At 29.9% G+C, this 19,584-nt stretch overlaps 1 protein-coding gene across 3 annotated transcripts; it reads right to left on the bottom strand.

The window, feature by feature from the left end:
• Positions 1-5,016: 5,016 nt before the first annotated feature.
• LOC126839685 (uncharacterized) lies at positions 5,017-10,671 on the bottom strand. 3 transcript variants are annotated; one of them, XM_050575095.1, is made up of 9 exons: positions 10,538-10,671; positions 9,615-9,771; positions 8,362-8,441; positions 7,421-7,496; positions 7,300-7,358; positions 5,807-5,963; positions 5,662-5,732; positions 5,352-5,550; positions 5,017-5,263 (listed from the first exon to the last, which is right to left on the bottom strand). In XM_050575095.1, exons 1-9 carry the CDS (start codon positions 10,592-10,594, stop codon positions 5,172-5,174), a joined length of 948 nt encoding a protein of 315 aa, XP_050431052.1. In that variant the 5' UTR covers positions 10,595-10,671; the 3' UTR covers positions 5,017-5,171. The 3 variants fall into 3 exon arrangements, with proteins under 3 accessions (XP_050431052.1, XP_050431051.1, XP_050431050.1); XM_050575094.1 differs by having other exon boundaries at positions 7,421-7,544; XM_050575093.1 differs by having other exon boundaries at positions 7,421-7,595.
• Between the last annotated feature and the right edge of the window lie 8,913 nt (positions 10,672-19,584).

The raw sequence follows: 19,584 nt of genomic DNA on the forward strand, positions 1-19,584 counted from the left end.
TCGATAACCGTGCAATTTTACAAAAACAGTTAACGTAGACAAAGCAGACATTTTATACTAAACAAGACAAACACTAATATTATAAATAAATATTATTATTATCATAGATTAAATATACTTAATACATAGTATATTTAATGTATGTTATTAAATATTAATGAACTTATTTATTTAGTCATGAAATCAAAATTTAAAAGTTACAATATACAAAATATAAATACTAATTTATTATATATATATATAAATCATGGACGATTGTGTATAATATATAATAGCGTATATTACCTACCTACTCTAAATATAACTATATTACAATTAATATTTATTATTACAATAGTAATAGTACACTATTACTGTATTAATACACAGTAAATATATTAATTTATATTAACTATTATACAATTAAGATTTTTTTTTGTTCAGATAATATAGTTGTATATTGTGTAAAAGTGTGTAGGTACCATTTTAAGAGTTTAAATAAAAAAAGGACATTTTCAAAAATCTGAAATACACTTTTTTTTTAAGGAATTAACTCACTTCTAAATATTATAATAATTTCTAAAACACGTATTAATCTATCTATACTATCTTTTAAAATCCCCAAAATCAAATATTCGATTGTTTTTTTTTTTAATATAAGTTCTTGTTGGCTGTGGCTATTTTTGTTCTCGTTATATTTTTATTCGTCATCAAAGCGGATTGTTTACTTAGCTTGGTTTCTTTCAAATACTAATGTTGTGTTTGAAATTTTAAGAATATTATTGTTTTTATTTCTCCGCTATTTTAGACATGATATCTACTTAAAAACACGGTCAAAGTGATGAACTGGACTCTTGAAATAAACTAATTGAACGGGATGTACTTGTTCAGCTAGCAGTTAACCTCTACGAAGTGCAGGTACAACTTGGGTTCATTCGACTGTCAGGTCAGATTTTTATTTTACTTTATATTTGTTTGTAGTTTAATAATAACTGACAATACGCTCTCCTGTAAAATCACTGAAATCGACTTACACACTTATTCGCAGTTGTTCCAGATATACAGACATGAGCAATACTACCGTCTTAACTACCATGTCTACCAATTTCACGAAACTAGACAAACAAGCTTAACTTGATTAAAATGCTTACAAACCATAAATAAATATTTTACACTTATTTTGTAATAAAAATTAATGAAAAAATATCCAATTTCGACACTGGCAATCACAGTAGCGCGTAAAAGAACGGGAGGGGAAACTAACTGTACTAAATTAACAGAAATATAAACCCTAACACAATAGTACGAATTAATATAAAAAATGACTAAAAACTCATTTCTGTTATCACTCTTTATTTGTACAATTTGTACACTTTTTATTATGTACAATTTGTTTGTCCATTTTTTAATAAAATTGTTTTCTTACTATGATATTGTTTACTTCACTGTGATAGATTTGTCCCATTTTATTATTTAATGTCAATACAGTCTTTTTAGTATTTTTTACTTTAGATAAAAGTTTTCAAAATGTTGACATTATTTGAATTTTTATTTTTTTCAACTCATCAATGGATTTTGGTGTACTTAAATTGTCTATAATGTATTGGTAAGAATCGTGAACGATTTAGATTTTTATTATCGGGGTCTCTTGGATTCCATACACATGTGCATCTTATCATAGAATTTTTGTACTTAAAAAAAAATGATAAAAACCAGATTAAATAAAATAAGCAAAATATCGATGGCATAGTGCACACTTGTTATAAGTCACAAAACTAAAATTGTTCAGGAGAACGAAAAGAACTTTTTTTGAATTTATGCGAATTCAAAACTTAAGTAATATTTAATCAAATTATTATCTAAAATCAAAATTAAACTTAAAAATACACGTAGTTTCATTTTATTTAAAAGCAATTTAAATAACATTTTTTTTATAAAATGATGTGTCATTTTTTGAAAACTTATGTGGACTTATAATAAAGTAACAAAATTAATTTAGATAGGAATGGACTTGTAATGAATAAGTGGACTTACAACAATTTCTTTTTTTAACAATTTACTATATTTTATTTACTACATTTTTAGTTAAATCAAACCATACATTTAGTTAGACCAACTATTTATTTAGTGATCCTAATTAGTAATTCATTTGCCCCCGTATTAACTATAATTTTAATTGAACTAACTATATATATTTTCTATGCAGTAGACTAAAATAACTACAAAAAAATATTTTTTATAGTTAAAATAACTAACTCAGACAAAAAAAATAACTAACAAATAAGTATTAAAAAATGTTATGACCATTATTTTTAAAAACAATCAACTACTAATGGCTTACTTATTTTTTCAACAGCTTCAACAATTAAGCATACTGTAACGTAGAAAGTTATAAATTGAATATAATAATTGTGTTTATGTAAATTTGTACTAATTTTTTATTGTAACTTATGTACCCGGTGTACGTTTTTTTCATACTTTGACATAAGACTTTCTTATATTTTAGACCATAGCCAACATCTCCCCCCTCCAGGTAAATTACCTATCTATCTACTTAAATAATATGTTTATTATACTGTCAAAATAAAAATTTTAATTTAAGAAATGTCTTTAATAATATATAATATAGTTCTAAATAAATTGTGTACCTATATTATTTAATATTTATTTATGAGGTTTTATCATAAAATCCTATAACTTATTAATTTATTAATTTATCGTAATTATACTATGGAATTGATACTAACTTTTGTCTTGATGCTTTCAAAACGCGGGAAATAATAAAAATCCTATAAAGTTCATCACTGAACTTATTGCAATAGTAACGAAACACAACAAATAGTCCACTGCTTCATAGTTAATATTTATGCTCAAATATTGTACTCAAAGTCCGTTGACAGAAATATGTATATATTAACTGCACACATATTATAAGTCCGAACTTATTATATGTGTGCAATATGATAACTACACTTGTATAGAACATCAAGGACTGAACATCTTAAGTTGAGGACTTATTACATCTGGGCAAAACAATAAATCAATAAAATATGGGTTATAGGAATTTGCCTGATGTATGAAAAATAAAGAAAATTCAAATTTCTATCCATTGATATCAAAAAGGGTGGACTTATAAAAAGTGTGCACTAAGCATACGTAAAATAAAAATAATACTTACTTGTGATTTAACACAAAAAATCTGTACACCTGCCCCCTCACCCAACCACTAGAAAAATGATTTTAAATGAGCCCCTGAGTTTAACGGATTGTCTCCAAACTAGTGGATTCAATTATAAACTAATAAATTCATTGTGGTTTCGTTATGAAACAAAAATATATTTATTTATGTTTTGCAAATATTTTATATATTAATTTAGGATGTATAAATGACTCCTAAGAAAGTTGTTATATTTAAGTAAGTTTTAATTCGTTATATTTTGAAATCTATGTCTTTAATGGCTTAGATTTTCCATTACAACAAAACCACTGCGTCGGGATTTGGATTAATATAAAACGGTAGGATTTAGACAATGTCATAAGTTAATGCCTTAGAAAGCATGGCCTAAAATGAAATAAAAAAATATCATTAACAGTGTAAGAGGACGTCACACACCCGTTATTTTCTACAAAAAAACTTGGTTTTGTTTGTTACTAGTTCATGTTCCTTTTTATCCTTATCATGTAACCTTTGAAATGTTACCTCATGATTATTGTTGTCTAAGTAATCTTTGTTATTAGTGTTTAATCCCTTTGTTTTTCAACCATTTCGGTTATTTTTGATAAGACAGGCTTGTCCGCCGAGGTTTCTAGTGTTGTCTTCAAATCCGTTATGTATTGGTCTTAAAATGCCATTCTTTTTTGTATGTCTTTTATTCATTACCTAATAATTTGTCACTTACCACTTTCAACATTTTTTGAGCACCTTTGTTTTGTATTGAATCGTAGTGGTGTCACACTGTGTATGTGTAGGTAAATCATAATAACAACTTACTTGTCTATATTTATCTTAGAAGTTAAGCGATATACTAAACGTTATCTAATTTGAAATAATAACCGACTTCATAATCGTTTACATATTCTGGGAGTCATGTAAACGTATTGCAAATAAATTGGAAGTCGGCGAAGTCGATAAAGATAATTTTTTCAAATCTGAGACAAAAAAAGAAGAAAATGAAGATTTAGCATTTGTAAAAGACGAATTTTTGGATCTTCATTATACTGAGTGAATCCATTATTTACTGTCATTTTGATAATGAAATTTTTACCTTAATTTGTTTAACCATTTAAAAGGTAAACTAAAAACCAGTACAGTGGTGTCGGATCATAGTGGGGACGGGGAGGTCACAGCTTTACAATAATGTTTATATCTGAAAGTGATAAAATCACTTTCGAAGAAACGCTTCGATGCAAATCGGTAGTTAGTATTTTTAAGCCAGTACAGTCCAAACCAAGCACAGTGTGACCGATAAAATTACAAAATAAAACCATCAAAGCGTAAGTGATTTTATTTACTTTTATTTATAATAATTCCTGTAGACCTTTGACCTCTCCGTCGCCTCGTTGTTGTGATTTCATTATACCTATATTCTACTGTACTAGGCCTCTCGGATAAAATCACTTTCAAATATATATCTATTAGGCAAATGCAATTGGCTTGTTGTTCAATTAACAACGTCTCCACGAATATCTACTCTGTATATTTTTGTACCTACCTATAATCATTTTCAGTTAAACTCTATAATAAAAATAATCTTAAGGTTTTAAAATCATCTCTGATATTTTATTCAAAAATCATCTTTAATCAGTTTCTTTCTACATTGTGTATAAAGGCAGAGATAAGGTTTACAATAATATTAAGAAACTTAAAAAAACACCAGGAATACACATAACTAATTTGACAGAATTTTTTTTATTAATAAACTGAAAATAAATAACAACATATTTTGGTAATAAATGTATAGAAGAAACAATTATAAAATGAATTGTGAAAAATTAATGTATTTACTGTTAAAAACATCGAATGTTAACTAATTCCTACTATTACTAATTAATAGACATAATATAGTACATTTTTTATTATTAGACACCAAGGAGCATAATATTTCAATTGATAATTACATAAAACCGGGTCAAATATTACTCGTATTATTATCATTATGATTATTAAACATGTCCAATTAATTAATTAATTTTCAGTCATCGTCGTCGGATTCAATGCGGCCTTCTAAATTAATCGTTAACAAACCAATTTCAGTATACTCCGCGACGTTTATGGCTTTATTAGCTAAAAAAAGTAAAATTCATTTTTTTTACTAGGCGATAACCGACAATCGTCTTTAACAACATTTAAACACTGTTTAAATTAACTTCACCTTTGAATATATTTATATAATGTTGCGCTCTATCGAAAACTTCTGGTGACTCTTTTGATGTTGCCAAATCACTCATTATCATGTACTTTAGGTCTGCAGCATACTCATCCGAAGATAGTAGACCGTCTCCGTTTTTGTCCATCGTAATGAATTCTTGAGTGCCATTTACGACCTCGATTACACTGCCTACTCTTATTTCCTAAACAGTTGTTAATGTACAATAGTTATTAATTGTTAATGGAGATAGGAAAACAAACATAACATCGTTGAACTTTAAAAGTTATAAAAAAAAAATTATGAATGAAATTACATTTTTCGGAACGGTTATATTGCGTTCTGCCGCAACGATGATTAAATCCATCAACAATATTTCAGGAGATCCTGTACGAGTTTTAAGAATTAGTAGTTCTCCAATTACTTATCATACCTAGTAAAATATAAACAAAATTTCTTACGTTTGGATTCAAATAGGTTTTTCAAATCGTCTTCTATTTGTATACCAAGCTTTTGGAACACTTCTCTACTTGCGTCAGCGTTAATGCCATCGGATGTCTTGTGTGCTTCGTACAAATCAACAAACATTTCTATTTGTGCTAGGATCAGACCACGGCCCTACAATGTATTGAAAAAGTATTAATTTAAGCACTGTCCCAAAAATCGATAATAGTCTATTGACATTTTTTATAATTAAATAAAAATAAACTGAATTCAATCTTAAATATGGAAAGTTCAAAATGTCTAGCATGAATTTGATAATAGAAATGTTTACGTTTGATTAGTGTATGTATTTTTATAAAGGGAATTTTTGTACTAGCACGGTTTTTAGTACTATTTTCAAAATAAGATTCCCACAAAACATCATTGAACTAATCATCTTATAAATGATGAAATAATTGTTGACCTTTTGTTCACTTAAAAAATCACAGTAGGTATTTGAATTGTTCAATGGTTAGACGCAATAAATGGTTTGATGGAAAAAAATTGCAGTCCATATAAAAAAAAAGTTTTCTTAATTACATTTTGCGAAAAAAAGCATATACTTATATAATAATATATACTTATTAAGCATACACTTAATAAGTATGTGGTTTGACCCCACTACGCCTATTTTTAAAGAGTAAAGTATAGGCAATGTTTTGCAAATTCGTAATTTAAATGTTAAACTGTAATGTGTAATTATTAGTTCAGTAGTTATGGTTTTTTTTTTTGGTAGTTAATTTATTTTTCTACCACAGCATCTTTAGCAGCGATTTAAAAAAAAATGTCACCTTAACAGAGCTACGCATTCAACTAATAATCATCAACATATCAATAATCAACATAAAATAATGAGAACTTTATCTTATTTGTCTCGCCGTTTTGTTTTTATATTATCAACCAAACATTCAAAGCTATTATTTATATTCAGACATTTCTTTATTTTTTTAAGTGCTTGTATTTATAGTAAAATTTAGGTTTTTAATAAAACCTACGCGAAAACTTAGCTCATTTTTTTTAACAGGTCTAACAATTTGTTTCTATGGACATTTCGCTCAGGCCTACGCATTTTTATACGATTATTTTAAAGGATATGCCGTCCTCTTAGCGGAAAATCAAAATAACAGAAGAGATATGAGTTAAAAACATGGAAAAAAGAACATTGTAAAAGAAAAATGTACAGTCAGGGCGACAGTACAGTTTTAAAAAAATTGAATTATTTCATTTTTTTTTCACCATTTATAGTTTTTTTACTTTTAAATATTAACTTATTTTGTTTTTTGAATGTGTTATTTACGTGTAGACCAAGTTCTTTTAATATATTAAAAATATTTTCAAAAGAAATAAATATCATAGGAACTGTTTGTTTGCTTTTTTTTTTTAAATTCCTTATCTAGAAAATTTCTATATAATGTGTCTAGAGAATTTATTTTCCTTCTTTATTAAAATTTTGCTGGCGTATTGCGCTTACTTTTGGTTTGATGTCCATCATAGTCAACAAGAAATCCACCGCGTTCATTACAGTGTATTCTAAAATTGAATTAAGAACTAAAAATATTGTACATCATGTTTATCACTACCTATTGTATTACCATCGGTTTCAAGGTTTTTAAATTTTTTGTTGAATGCATGATTTATAGTTGGCCAATAATTGAAAACTGCTGATAGCTGTTGAAGATAAATATACCCCTTTTGATTATGCAATTTAAAGTGTTTCTCAAACTCATATAGGTAAAACGATACTTCCAAAAAAGTGAGTTTTTTAACCTGAAAATAATTTATTAATACAGAGTGATTGCTTATAACAGCAATGACCTGACCATAAAATTATCTTGAACAAATATCTTAGTTTACAGAGTGTTTCATTAAAGGTGAGATGTTAATTTTCTCTAAAAAAAACATACTACGAAATCGGAATTATTTTAAGAGTAAATAAGTATCTCATCCTTAAAAAGTCAGCCTATATAGTAAAACCGTTTAAAAATTTGAATTTAGAAGAATAGGGCCCTGAACTATATACATGGAAAGCGCATAGTGAAAATAAATTGGCGACACACGGATTCCGCCATTTTGAGTCCTGTCATGGATAAAACGTTGTAATATACCATTTATTTCATGATAAAAATCTGATAACATCGTATTATCTTTTATCACCGGTTAAAAAAAATGATATCAACAATATGAAGTCAGAAACCATCATCAGAAAAAATCACTTAACAAAATTAGATACGGTAAGTAAAATAAGAAAACGGATTCAAAATGGCGGCTTCCGAGGCGGGTCACTTTTATTATATGGAAAATATGCATTATGCACCTTCCATGTATACAGTTTAATGGAATGGGGTTAAATTTTTGAAAAATATATCAAATTTTAGCTATTTCATAAATTTAATAATAGTATGAAAAAGAATAATTTTTAAAAAGGCACAGGGAACCAACGCATATAAAACCACAGTTTTGATATTTTCCTATATTTGGTATATATATATATATCATTTAGAGTTTATACTAGTTAATTTGAGAACTTTAATACCTTGATTTTGTCAGTACGTTTGACTTCATTGTCGACCACTATCCACAATAAATAAAATAAATTCATAGAATCGGACTCATCTGTGTACAAATTGTTTAGTTGTTAATTAATTCATTCATTTTATAATTAAGTCAGTTATAACGATAGATTTTGCCTGACACACTATAAGCTTCCAAACCAAACCTACCAAGTCTAATATGTCAGATAGCACCAAGGGCTGGTCGTGCATTACAAATTGAATATACCTAATGATACAATATATTATATACAAGCTGTTGCCTAACCTAACCTAACCTACCCGGCGTTGCCCGAGATTTAGTCTGCCAGGGCTGAGTAAAATAATTCCCATTCTCCCATTCCCACCCCATCCCCATCTTCATCTCTTATCTCCTATCTCCTATCTTCTATCTCTTATCAGATAACAGCGTGACAGCGTTTTCTCGCGCTTCAGCGTTTTCACGTTGACAACACTTTTTCCGGTTATTATCTCCTCCTCTTACTCGAGGGTCCCAGTCCCGGTCCCAGATTCCGTTCCAACAGTCGAAAGGTTGCCCAGAATCGTTGAACATAGAATCGGCCTGTTCCTTAAATCATCATCTACCATTTGCTTGAGTACCGGGGTTACCATGGTTATAAACATTTAATTTATTTACATTTCGTATTTAAAGTACAAAGTTCGTGTTTGATGCTACCCTTAGGGGTGGAATTTTCAAAAAGTACTATGCCATTTAGGTTTGCGGGAATGTACTCAACAACTTCCCAAAGTTTTATAGCGATCAGATGAATGGTGTACTAACGCCCCCAAGAGCTCCTCCAACTATACCTCTTTTTTTTTACAAAAACTATTAATAATGTTAAACACAATGTGTTAAACATTTTATTCTAGACCTATATCAACTTTTAAAACATAAATGGTAACGTATATATTTTGTTTATGAATGATTTAGAAATAAATATTCAACATAAATAGGTTTAAGTTTTGACATAGATATGTCTTTAGGCTAGGGGTCAATAAGAAAATCGGCATCACGCAGAACGTTACCGAGATAAATTTGTGCATGTGGCGTGATCTAGCGGTTGCAAGTGATTATATATTAGAGATAAAATATTAGGTACTCCTAATTAGGTACTCCAAATTAATTACTCTTAACTAGGTACTCTAATGTAAAGAGCGCATATCCCTTAACGGCCATAACGGTAGACCTAAATTTCCCAACAGATAGGTATAATATAATTGTTTAGCAACATGTTACCTGAACTGAATATAAACTCAATGGTAGAATATTCCATTTTAAAAGTATTTTCCACAACTTGCCTGATTGTCTCCACACTAACTTCATGACTAGTCAGTTTGTAAGGTTTATACAGGTCTTGCAACAGTTCTAATTGATCACTGTTCAGTCCGGTGCTCTGAAATAGAGTACGACGGCTTTCAATTGTATTGGTAAACGTACAGAATGAATCTATTGCCGATGACGCAGCAGATTTACACTAATTTGTACTGTATCATATATAATCGGTATGTATTTAATTTTAGCATGCTCGAAAACGACAGAAAATAGCGTCACATTTTAAGTGTATGAAATGTCTTGAGGCAAGTCTTTTTAGATCTGGACAATTATTATAAAATAATAATTACATTCAGTGCACCAAATACCTAAATTATTTTATAAACTTATTATTTACTTATTAACAGCTGTTTTTTAAATATAATTGATAAATTTATATACATTAAAAATGTTTTAAGTTAGCCATGAAATGTACAAACCCATATATTGATATATTTTTTTAAATGAGTAACCAAATATTCATCGTTATAAATGAAAAATAATTTCACAACGAGTTCAATACAATTAATGGTTAAATTAATCCAAAATAACTAACCAGGTGAATGTTGCCAATAAACTGATTAAGGCAAATATTAAGACTTCTAAAAACATTTGGCTACAACATACAATTTAGACTACTCTAGCATCATAATATATAAATATATATATATATATATATATAGTAAGGAGTAAATAGATCTGAAAATAATCATTATTCAAGAGCCAGCAGGCTAAAGCATGTTCCATGTTTTATAATTTTAGCCGTTAGGCTTTAAACAGACTATAACATTTTTGAAATTATACTATCCAAGATAAAAAAAAATATAAACACAGTATCATAATCTTACCCATGCTGACGTTAGTAAGTACAGCGCGCAGAAAATAAGGGCGCACTTGAAATGCATAATTATGAGTTTTATTTAAAACGACGACAAAAATTCAATCGAGTACTTGTAACAATGTAGCTCTAAGACTGTTGGCGCTGAAGTCGACCGTCGAATAAACTCTAAAATAATTATTTTCTACGTTTCTTTTGGTGGTGTTGTCTACGGTTATTCGCTAGATAAATACAAAACCGTGTTTTTGCAAAAATGTTCCACTACTTATGTTTACAAAGGTGTGTTCTTATTTTTTTCACCACGGCCGAGTAGGTTTTTTTTCTACAATAACATGTTTTTCTCATTCACCCGTGTCGATAACAGTCAACAGGGATAGGAAAAACAATTTTTTATTTTACTGCCTGCACATTGGCAAGTGATTATATGAAATACCTATGGTTTTGTTGTATTTCTTTACAAAATAATTCATGAGAAATCGTGACTTTTCCGATTACCTGATATGGCCCACTTTATTTGAAAAACGATACCTAATAAAATAATGTTAATAAGAACAGAGAGCAGATAATTACATTTAATGCATTTCGATAACGATCAAATCGCTTTCAACTTGGTGCTAATTTATGACCATTTTGTCTTGTATCTAATAGTTCTCTATGGACTGTGATTACTTCATTTTTTCTTTAAGCAAATTGCAATTTAGTTGCCATGTTATTTTACAATACTAGACAGAATTTTTATATTTTCTGGTATTTTCCAGAGCTTTTGAAACTTTTGTAGCTTAAATAATAACGTAAATACATAATTATTATTAGGCCTATATTTATTATTATATGCTGCTTATTATTAAGATTGTCATTATTATTTTTTAGAGACTCTCGTCCATCAAAACAAGGATTTTATCCTTAGTGATGGACGATGCAGTGTAATACGAATATATGTAAACATTTCTTGTAAATTTCATTACTGCTGAATAAAATTACCATTCAGTATCATTATCATTATCTATCTTAAAAAAAAAAACTACTTTTTAAATTCAAATTAATTTGCTAAGATGTGTGTGAACAATCGGTCAGGTTTTAAGTATACATTTTAAAACTTAAGTTACATATAGGAAGTAAGATATTGTTCAAAACTAAAGATGTTTGTTTTAAATATAGAGATGCGCACTGTTTAGTTTTAAAATACAAATGCCCAATGGAACGCAAATATTGAGCTTTTTAGCACAATCGTATTACATTTTATCATATACCTAGCGCAGTTTCTAAATTGCAACACAGATAATTTATAATGTTGTTTTATTACAATTTGCAACCGCTGGCCGATAAAAGTTCGCCGATACGGAGGGTCGATTTACTTAAATACCAGGCTAGATCAATGCCAACTTCAGACATCATTCCATCAGCTTACATTACTCACAGTCCACGTCCCTCTGTTTCATGAACTAATTTTGAAGTTGTAAAATTTTGTTAAATAATTTTGTGTTGTTTCTTTCCTATTTGTGTCAATAACAATTGTTTTTGGCATATTTGGCCACTTTTGGTGTTATTATTTCAATTAAACCCTCTCTTCAAAAACCAACGCTCAGCTCGTAACACGTTTAACGTGTTTGCAGTACCTAGTGACCAATAAATATAAGAATCAAGAGAAATATTATAGCTGGTATAATCAGGCCTCGCACACGGATAAAAATTAACACGGTAAAGATACTTATCGCACAAAAACGATATTCTTAAGGTCCACCACTATACCTAATTAAGATAATAAGATTAAATAAAATTATATAAGCTGATGGATGGATGTGTCCTTAGCTACCCTGATTTCTATCTACTCTAAATCAGTCGTCCATTTTAAGATACTGAATACTATAATGAAAAATTACGTATCTTATTATATATATAATTTACCTTGGTTAGACAATTGTTTATGTACTAATATCTCAGTTAACGGCTATCTCTCGTCACACCGACTTTAACTTTATGTCGTGGGACTACACATAACTTATCTACAAACAAAGTTATTCACACTTTACTTATTTACTATAATAACTAACACAAATTATCCAACAGTATCCAATGTGCGCCGAGTTGCCCTTATGGCTTCCTGTGAAGACACCACACAATGGCGCGTATTGGATACTGTTAAAGAAAACCAGACTTCAATTTATCTTAACTATCCAACAGTATCGAGTACGCTCAACGTAAACGCTAAGTTTCCAAGGGCTGCGTTTTACAGCTTCCCAAGGAACTGTAACTGGATAACTCGTATCGGACTATTAAAATGAACCGAGCTCCGATTGTCTTAACTATTCAACAGAATTAGTACGCGCTCTACGTTGTCATTGTGTACCTGAAGGTTCGCGTCTAGATAATTCTTATTGGACTTTATGATATAGAAATAAAAGAGAAAACATAATTTAATCAAAAGAACAATTGAAAACTGTTTTAGTCGCTAGATAAAACTCCTCTTCTATAATGGAATCTATAATGTAAGAGTAACTAAAGAATTAAACGCTCTCAGTTTGTTAGTTGTACATTCACTGATTACATACTTAACATACTACAATACATTTAAATGACAACTACACATAGGGCTTTACCCGCATAATTTTGCACAATGGCATCGATCTATTATTCCTATTCCCCCAGCTTCCCTTGGTTTCATTTACTTGACCTTCCCCGCAAGAGTACAATTGCTTTGGTTATGAATTTAGGTAATTTTCTAAGTTATTTTACTCTGATATTTAATAATTATAATTTTTGTAGATGAGAAAAAAAATGCAAAATGAGTGTAATGAGGGGAACGGTTTTGAGCACAATGTTTCCCGCCGGGCCGAGATAAAAAATAACGCCATTTCTCGAGCATATTTTGCGAACAGCTTTGCGTACGACGCCCTCTTAATATCATTTGGTAACAATTTTTCGGTAATCTTAGTGCCAATATCAATATTTTCTAAATTTACTGTATCATCTATCATAATTGTTTCATCTTCAGTAACAAATAAATTATCGTCAGCCACGTTGCATCCAGGCTTAATATTGAATTTTTTACCAGTCTTACAAGTTTTTTCAGTCTTTATTTTCTTTTGAGTCACATTATTTTCTACAGTTTTAACTCTTTTTATATTGAGTTTATCAGTCTCAGTGTCAATATAACTATCAATACTTTCTAAATTTACTGTAACATCTATCATACTTGTTTCATCTTCAGTAACAAATAAATTATCCTCAGTTACACTGCATCCAGCCTAAATATTAAATTTCTTTCTTCTGCCAACTTTCTCTATTACTTTGCCATACATGGTTTCTTTAAACAGGCATGTAATACTTGTGGTATGATAACTGATGCAGAATTATCTAACTCATCTTCTGGTAATTTTTTTAATACACAATCTCTATCAACAGAATACAACCCAGTTGCTTTTATAAAACCTGATTTTATGTTGTCTGATTGAGAAGCTGATATTTTTTCAAGTTTTTACTTTAATAATCTGAGAAAAAATTCTTTTTCAATTGGTCCTTTCCTACTCTTTTTATGAATTTCTAAAACTCTACGCCAAGCAATTTTAAGTGGCCTAAAATAAGACACATCCTGTAGTTGGGTCAAATGGGTACTATTAAGGGGAACAAATATAAACTTAATGATATTTTCATTACAAAGCTGTATTATTTTAACTGACATGTGACTAGCTAAATTGTCTCCAACAACAGCTTTGACCCTTGTAAACCACGACAATGAGGTGTAATAATTGATATGAACCAATCTTCGAATATGCATTGATCGAACCAACTAGAAGGAAATCGGTTATACATGCATTCATCAGGGCCTCCAGAAGTCCAAGAGTTCGAAAATTGTAAAGATTTATAAACAACATACGAGAGTAACATTGAACCAGATGCATTGACTGCAAACATAACCGACACTGATGATTTGGAAGAATCCATAATTCTAACTGCATGTTTCGATATTTTCCTGACTAGAACCTTTTGTCTACCTTGATCATCACCAAAGTTGGTCTAATCATAATTAATTATGTTTTGAGGAGGTATGTCTGAAATAAAATTTTGTAAGTTGTCAAAATATTCATTCATTATTTTCCTAGACAGCTGCACGTGAAGGTTTAATATTCTCACCTAGCCTAGAGCCCATTATATCAGAATGTCTTTTTATAAAATTTCTATACCATACATCACCAAACATATTTTTTTTAACAAGCGAGCTAAATCAAAAATTTATTTTGCATCACATAAATATTCAATATAAAAGTTGTATTTATCCTTTTTATTGTCTTACATGTAAAATGTTTCAATGGGTGGTAAACACGTTTATTGTATTTCTTCCAAGGAATCAGTATATTCATATGGGTACGTAGCTTTTTTCGTAAATTGGCAAATTTCTTTTTCACTGTTTGCATTCAAATAGACCAAAATTTCGATTCAATGGCATTAGTTAGATTCTTTGTAAGTCTACTCAAACTTGAACACATAAATATATTCAAATCAATTAACAATGAACTTGTTAGAAATCAATTTCGAAAAAGAAAGACATTTTTCTTCACTGTTAGGGATTACTTGAGTAGTTTACGCATCGTATCCTAATTCTGTCACTATGAAATGTCTAGCATAAATTATTAGATTATAAAATATGAATGTGTAGCTGTAGTCTTGAGGCTTGCATTTTGTTCGCTACTCTCTGGAGTTTTTACGAAAAGTTATCGAAATCCGCGTATATAGCGAAATAGTGCTCAACGGCGACATCTATCTTTCCGCTAAAACCTTATTTGGACTATTACGAATTAAAAAAAATGAGGCAAATTGGTCCAGTCATTCTCAAGTGATGCGTGTTGTAACGAAAAACATATATATTTTATTTATGTAGATGATAATTTACCAATAGTAAATTATCTCTTGAGTATAAATCAGTGGCGGATTAAGCAAAATGCCTCCTATAAGCAGGACATTTGCCGTCCTTTCGTTTTCGAAATTAAAAAAAAAAACAAAATACATAAAGAAATAATTTAAATTATTCTGTATTAATTTAATTGAATACAATAGTCAATACGATTACCAAAAAGGTTGTTTCTCGGCTCCTTGGAAAATATCATCGGTATCAATTGACTTGTTGTCCATGTTGATCAAAAAATTGAATTTATCGTAAATTTTTGCATAATATGCAGAATGTCTCATTTTAAGTTGCTTTCTGAGTTGATCCAATACGGCAAAAAAACGGTTTTTAATTTGTCTTTACCACCAAAAACTACTTCATTTGCTGTAGAATTACATATTCATATTCTTCTTATCTATTTTTTTTTTGCTTCATCGATGAATTTCAGAAGTATTTTAGGTTTTGTATCCTTGTTATTATTCCTGAGGAACATCCAGACATCATAAGATTGACCATGGAAATCCTGTAAATTCAAACCAAATTCATCGAGTGCACCTGTAACTGCATTTAGCATGTCTTTTGCCTAATGTCCAACATTGGGTATACATTTAAAAAATCGTTCAACTTCAGCTGGCGTACATTCTTAAAAATATAATTCTAAATAAAAAAATATACAGAACTCTACACCTGTATAGGATTAATATTGTGGTTAAAAAATTAGATACATTTTCGTTATGAAAAAAGTGTCGATTTTTCCGGGTGTGTTCCAAAGTAAAAACATATCTCTTATCTTATCAGATAAATCAGCTGATATTTTTGTTATGATAACCGGTGTCGACTTTTCCGTTTGTGTTCCAAAGCAGAGACATAAGACTACTATTTTAAAACAATCTCAACACTCTCTAAAACTATTTAACAAACAACTAAATATTTCTAATAACTCAGTACAAAAGACGGTTAGGTTGGAATTTTTTTCCATGGGGAGTGGGGTGAGGAGGGATGGATTTCAATATTGTTTTTAATGTTAACTTTTCTTTAATTGGTATATTTGTTTTGTGATAATATAACAGGTCATATTTTACTGAATTTCAAATTGCTAAGCCCATAATATTCTTCAAAATTCACATTTATAGTATTTAAGCTACTTTTCCGGTTTTTTCATTATATATAAGAGGTGCGATGGTAGTCAGTACCAACTTCACCATAAGATAAGAACATACGTTTAACGTGTCAACCCAATATTTGTGTAACTCTAATTGTGACATCACTCTACTAAATATAATGTGATGTCATACGATAAACCAGTAAATGTAAACCAGTAAAACCAGTAAAATACCTCAACGATTAAAAACATAAAAATATATAAGAATTTTCCATATTTTTTTTCTTACATCTGTAAATACAAGAACATAATAGTAATAATTTTGATAAAATCGACTATAATTGTGTATTTGGATAGGTACTTTGAAAATACAAATGTATACAAACAGATTTAAATAAAAATATGTTTTTAAAGATAAACATTGTAAAAACGTAAATGTAGTTTTAGGTTTTTAATATTCAACGTAGCCACAATTTGTTTTTTATGAATTCCATATCTGTCGAGTGCGCTTTGATTAAGCAATGGCAATCACTGGTATTCTCTTTTTGTATACATTTTACTATAGCGTTTCGTTACTTTGTGCGACCCGTGTGGACACTTTGAATGAGCTTCTTACGTACACCGGTTGGCAAGGAATCCCAGAACCGAGATATAACTATATACGGGTCATAGAACGATGGATGGAAACCGAAGAGATGTTCTACGTGTACGATCTGATTGCAAATAATCGCAAGGGACAAATTGTAAGCAATGAAAACGTTGAGTATAAGCTACGACAAGCCAACCAGTTTCTGAATTGTAAGTATGCTTTGGAGCTGAAAAACTCATACATCCTCGTAGCCGAGCTAGGAGCCCAGTGTCAGAGAACCGATTTAAAAAGTTTTAATCCAAATAAATGTATGGATAATCTGCTGTGGACATTCAAACAGAATGATCACATAGCATTGCGTATGCACGGCGCCCTGTCGTGTTTTTACCAATTATCCCCAACCACTGTGTTCAACAAAGACGTATTTGACATTTTAGAAGACTTATTGGCTTATTCCGGTATGAAAAATTGCGACAGATATAGTTATAGCACTACGGAGGAAGTGTTCGTTATGGAGTTTCAAGCTATCGATGAAGACATTTCTAAAATTCTACACCGTCTCGAGTTGTTCCACTACAGTTTTTGTGACCCCATTCCTTTGAGAGAGTTAGATTATGGGAGCTCATATCCCAGGAAAGCTCTTAAGAAACAGTTGACCAATTTAAAAAAAATGAAGGATATGAGTCTTACAGTAATGGGACAGGTGAAAGATAGAAAAACCGAGTTTATAGGATTATTTGACAAAGAATCCGGCTTTTGTTTTGATCCAATATCAAGAACTACTCGTATAATAAAGAACGACTTGGAGACGGTAAGACGCGTAGAACGGATGAAACACCTTTTAGAAAATCCAAGATGGCACATAGTGAATACACTTAAAATTATATTTCACGACAACGGCACACAACCTATTCTCCAGTCAAATACCGTAAATATTGCTGCAGTTACCAACAAAAACGTTGACATTAAAATCCAAATAGCCCATCTTTTCTTGAGCTGTAAATATAATCAGGTGCTTATTGAGTGTGTTGATCACGCCATACTCATATGGAATCAATCTAAGCAAACGCCGGACGAAATAAGAGGAATTAAAAGATTTTTAGGTTTTGGTATTTTTCAGAATAACCGTTTGAAACGATTCCGGACTACGATCGTTAAAAGTGATCCGTTGCTGTCGCTCATGAGTGATGCACTATCGTTTTTCTATGAACTGGCTCCAGAAATGAAGTACAACAAGGAAGTTTTCAACATTATAAAAAGTTTCCGAACAACTTTTATTGTCGAAAATGTCACTCTGAATGTCGAGAAAGATATGTTGGAATTCTTGCAACACTTGCACGCGTTCTTCGATGCATTTTGTAAAGAAGAATATTTGTTTTACTCCAAATACGATTTAGAATTAAGTCCAAAGCAAACCATGGATATAGAATTATTATTCGAAGACAAAATTAACTATTTCATAGAAGGAATATTGAAAATTTAGAAGACACGGAATATGTTCAAATAAATAATAAACGACAAATTACATAAGAATCATACTAAATTTTTAAGTGAAAAAAGTATTTTTAAAAAAATTTGTATTATTTTTCGAATTGAATTCCTTTTATTAAAAGTTGTTTAACTGTTAAAGTACTAGAACAGTTATTTGTCTTATCTTAAATTATTATTCTCATATAGGCTACTTCTTTATTGGATTCATATCTGTGATTTAATATTCAACCATACTTTCAAATCCAAAATTATTTTGCCCATTTTATTATAATATAAACTTTAATTATACTGGCTGCATTACGCAACGTCACGGTGTGGCACAAAAAAAATGTATTATCACCTAGAAAAAAATTTAAGAATGCTAATCACGTCACGTATTTCAAAAGGTGACAAAAAACGAAATATAGTAGAACAGTTTGTATTTCCAAAATTAGGTCACCCCATACAGACTACTCCATTAGATATTGCTGTGCTCGATTTTTAAGTTAACACAGGTGTTTGAGAAACAACATGAAATATGTAACCGAGTTATATGTTAAACGCAAGAAACCCATTTTGGCGCACAATATTTACAATTTGATATTTTTTTTTAGTTTGGAACATGCGTTAGCCTTAACCCCTCCACCCCAAAAACGACACTAAATTTCGATACTAAGCTAGCGCGCCTTCTTTAAACGTATAATAACGTATAAGATGCCATTGAAATAATAACGAGTCCTCATCATCATGTATAAGGTTCATTACATGTGTAGGATCATGCCAGTCGGTTCTTTGTCGGGACCCATGCTGTATGTTTTATAATTTTAGCCGGTAGGCTTTAAGTAGACTGTATTTTTAAAACACGTTTTTAAAGAAGTTGTATGTATTTTTTTAAATACTTTAATAACATATATCAATGTTATAAAAATGACCTTGAATCATATTTTAGCAGGAAATTCAATAGGTACTTCAACAACATAAGTACATCAATAACATTTCCAAAGTATTATACAT

The sequence above is a fragment of the Adelges cooleyi genome, unplaced genomic scaffold, assembly GCF_023614345.1.
Source record: "Adelges cooleyi isolate 19-005CV unplaced genomic scaffold, UGA_ACOO_1.1 ACOO_flye_CR_arks_rails_tigmint_CR_PRNA_307, whole genome shotgun sequence".
In the NCBI taxonomy this organism is placed as follows: domain Eukaryota; kingdom Metazoa; phylum Arthropoda; class Insecta; order Hemiptera; family Adelgidae; genus Adelges; species Adelges cooleyi.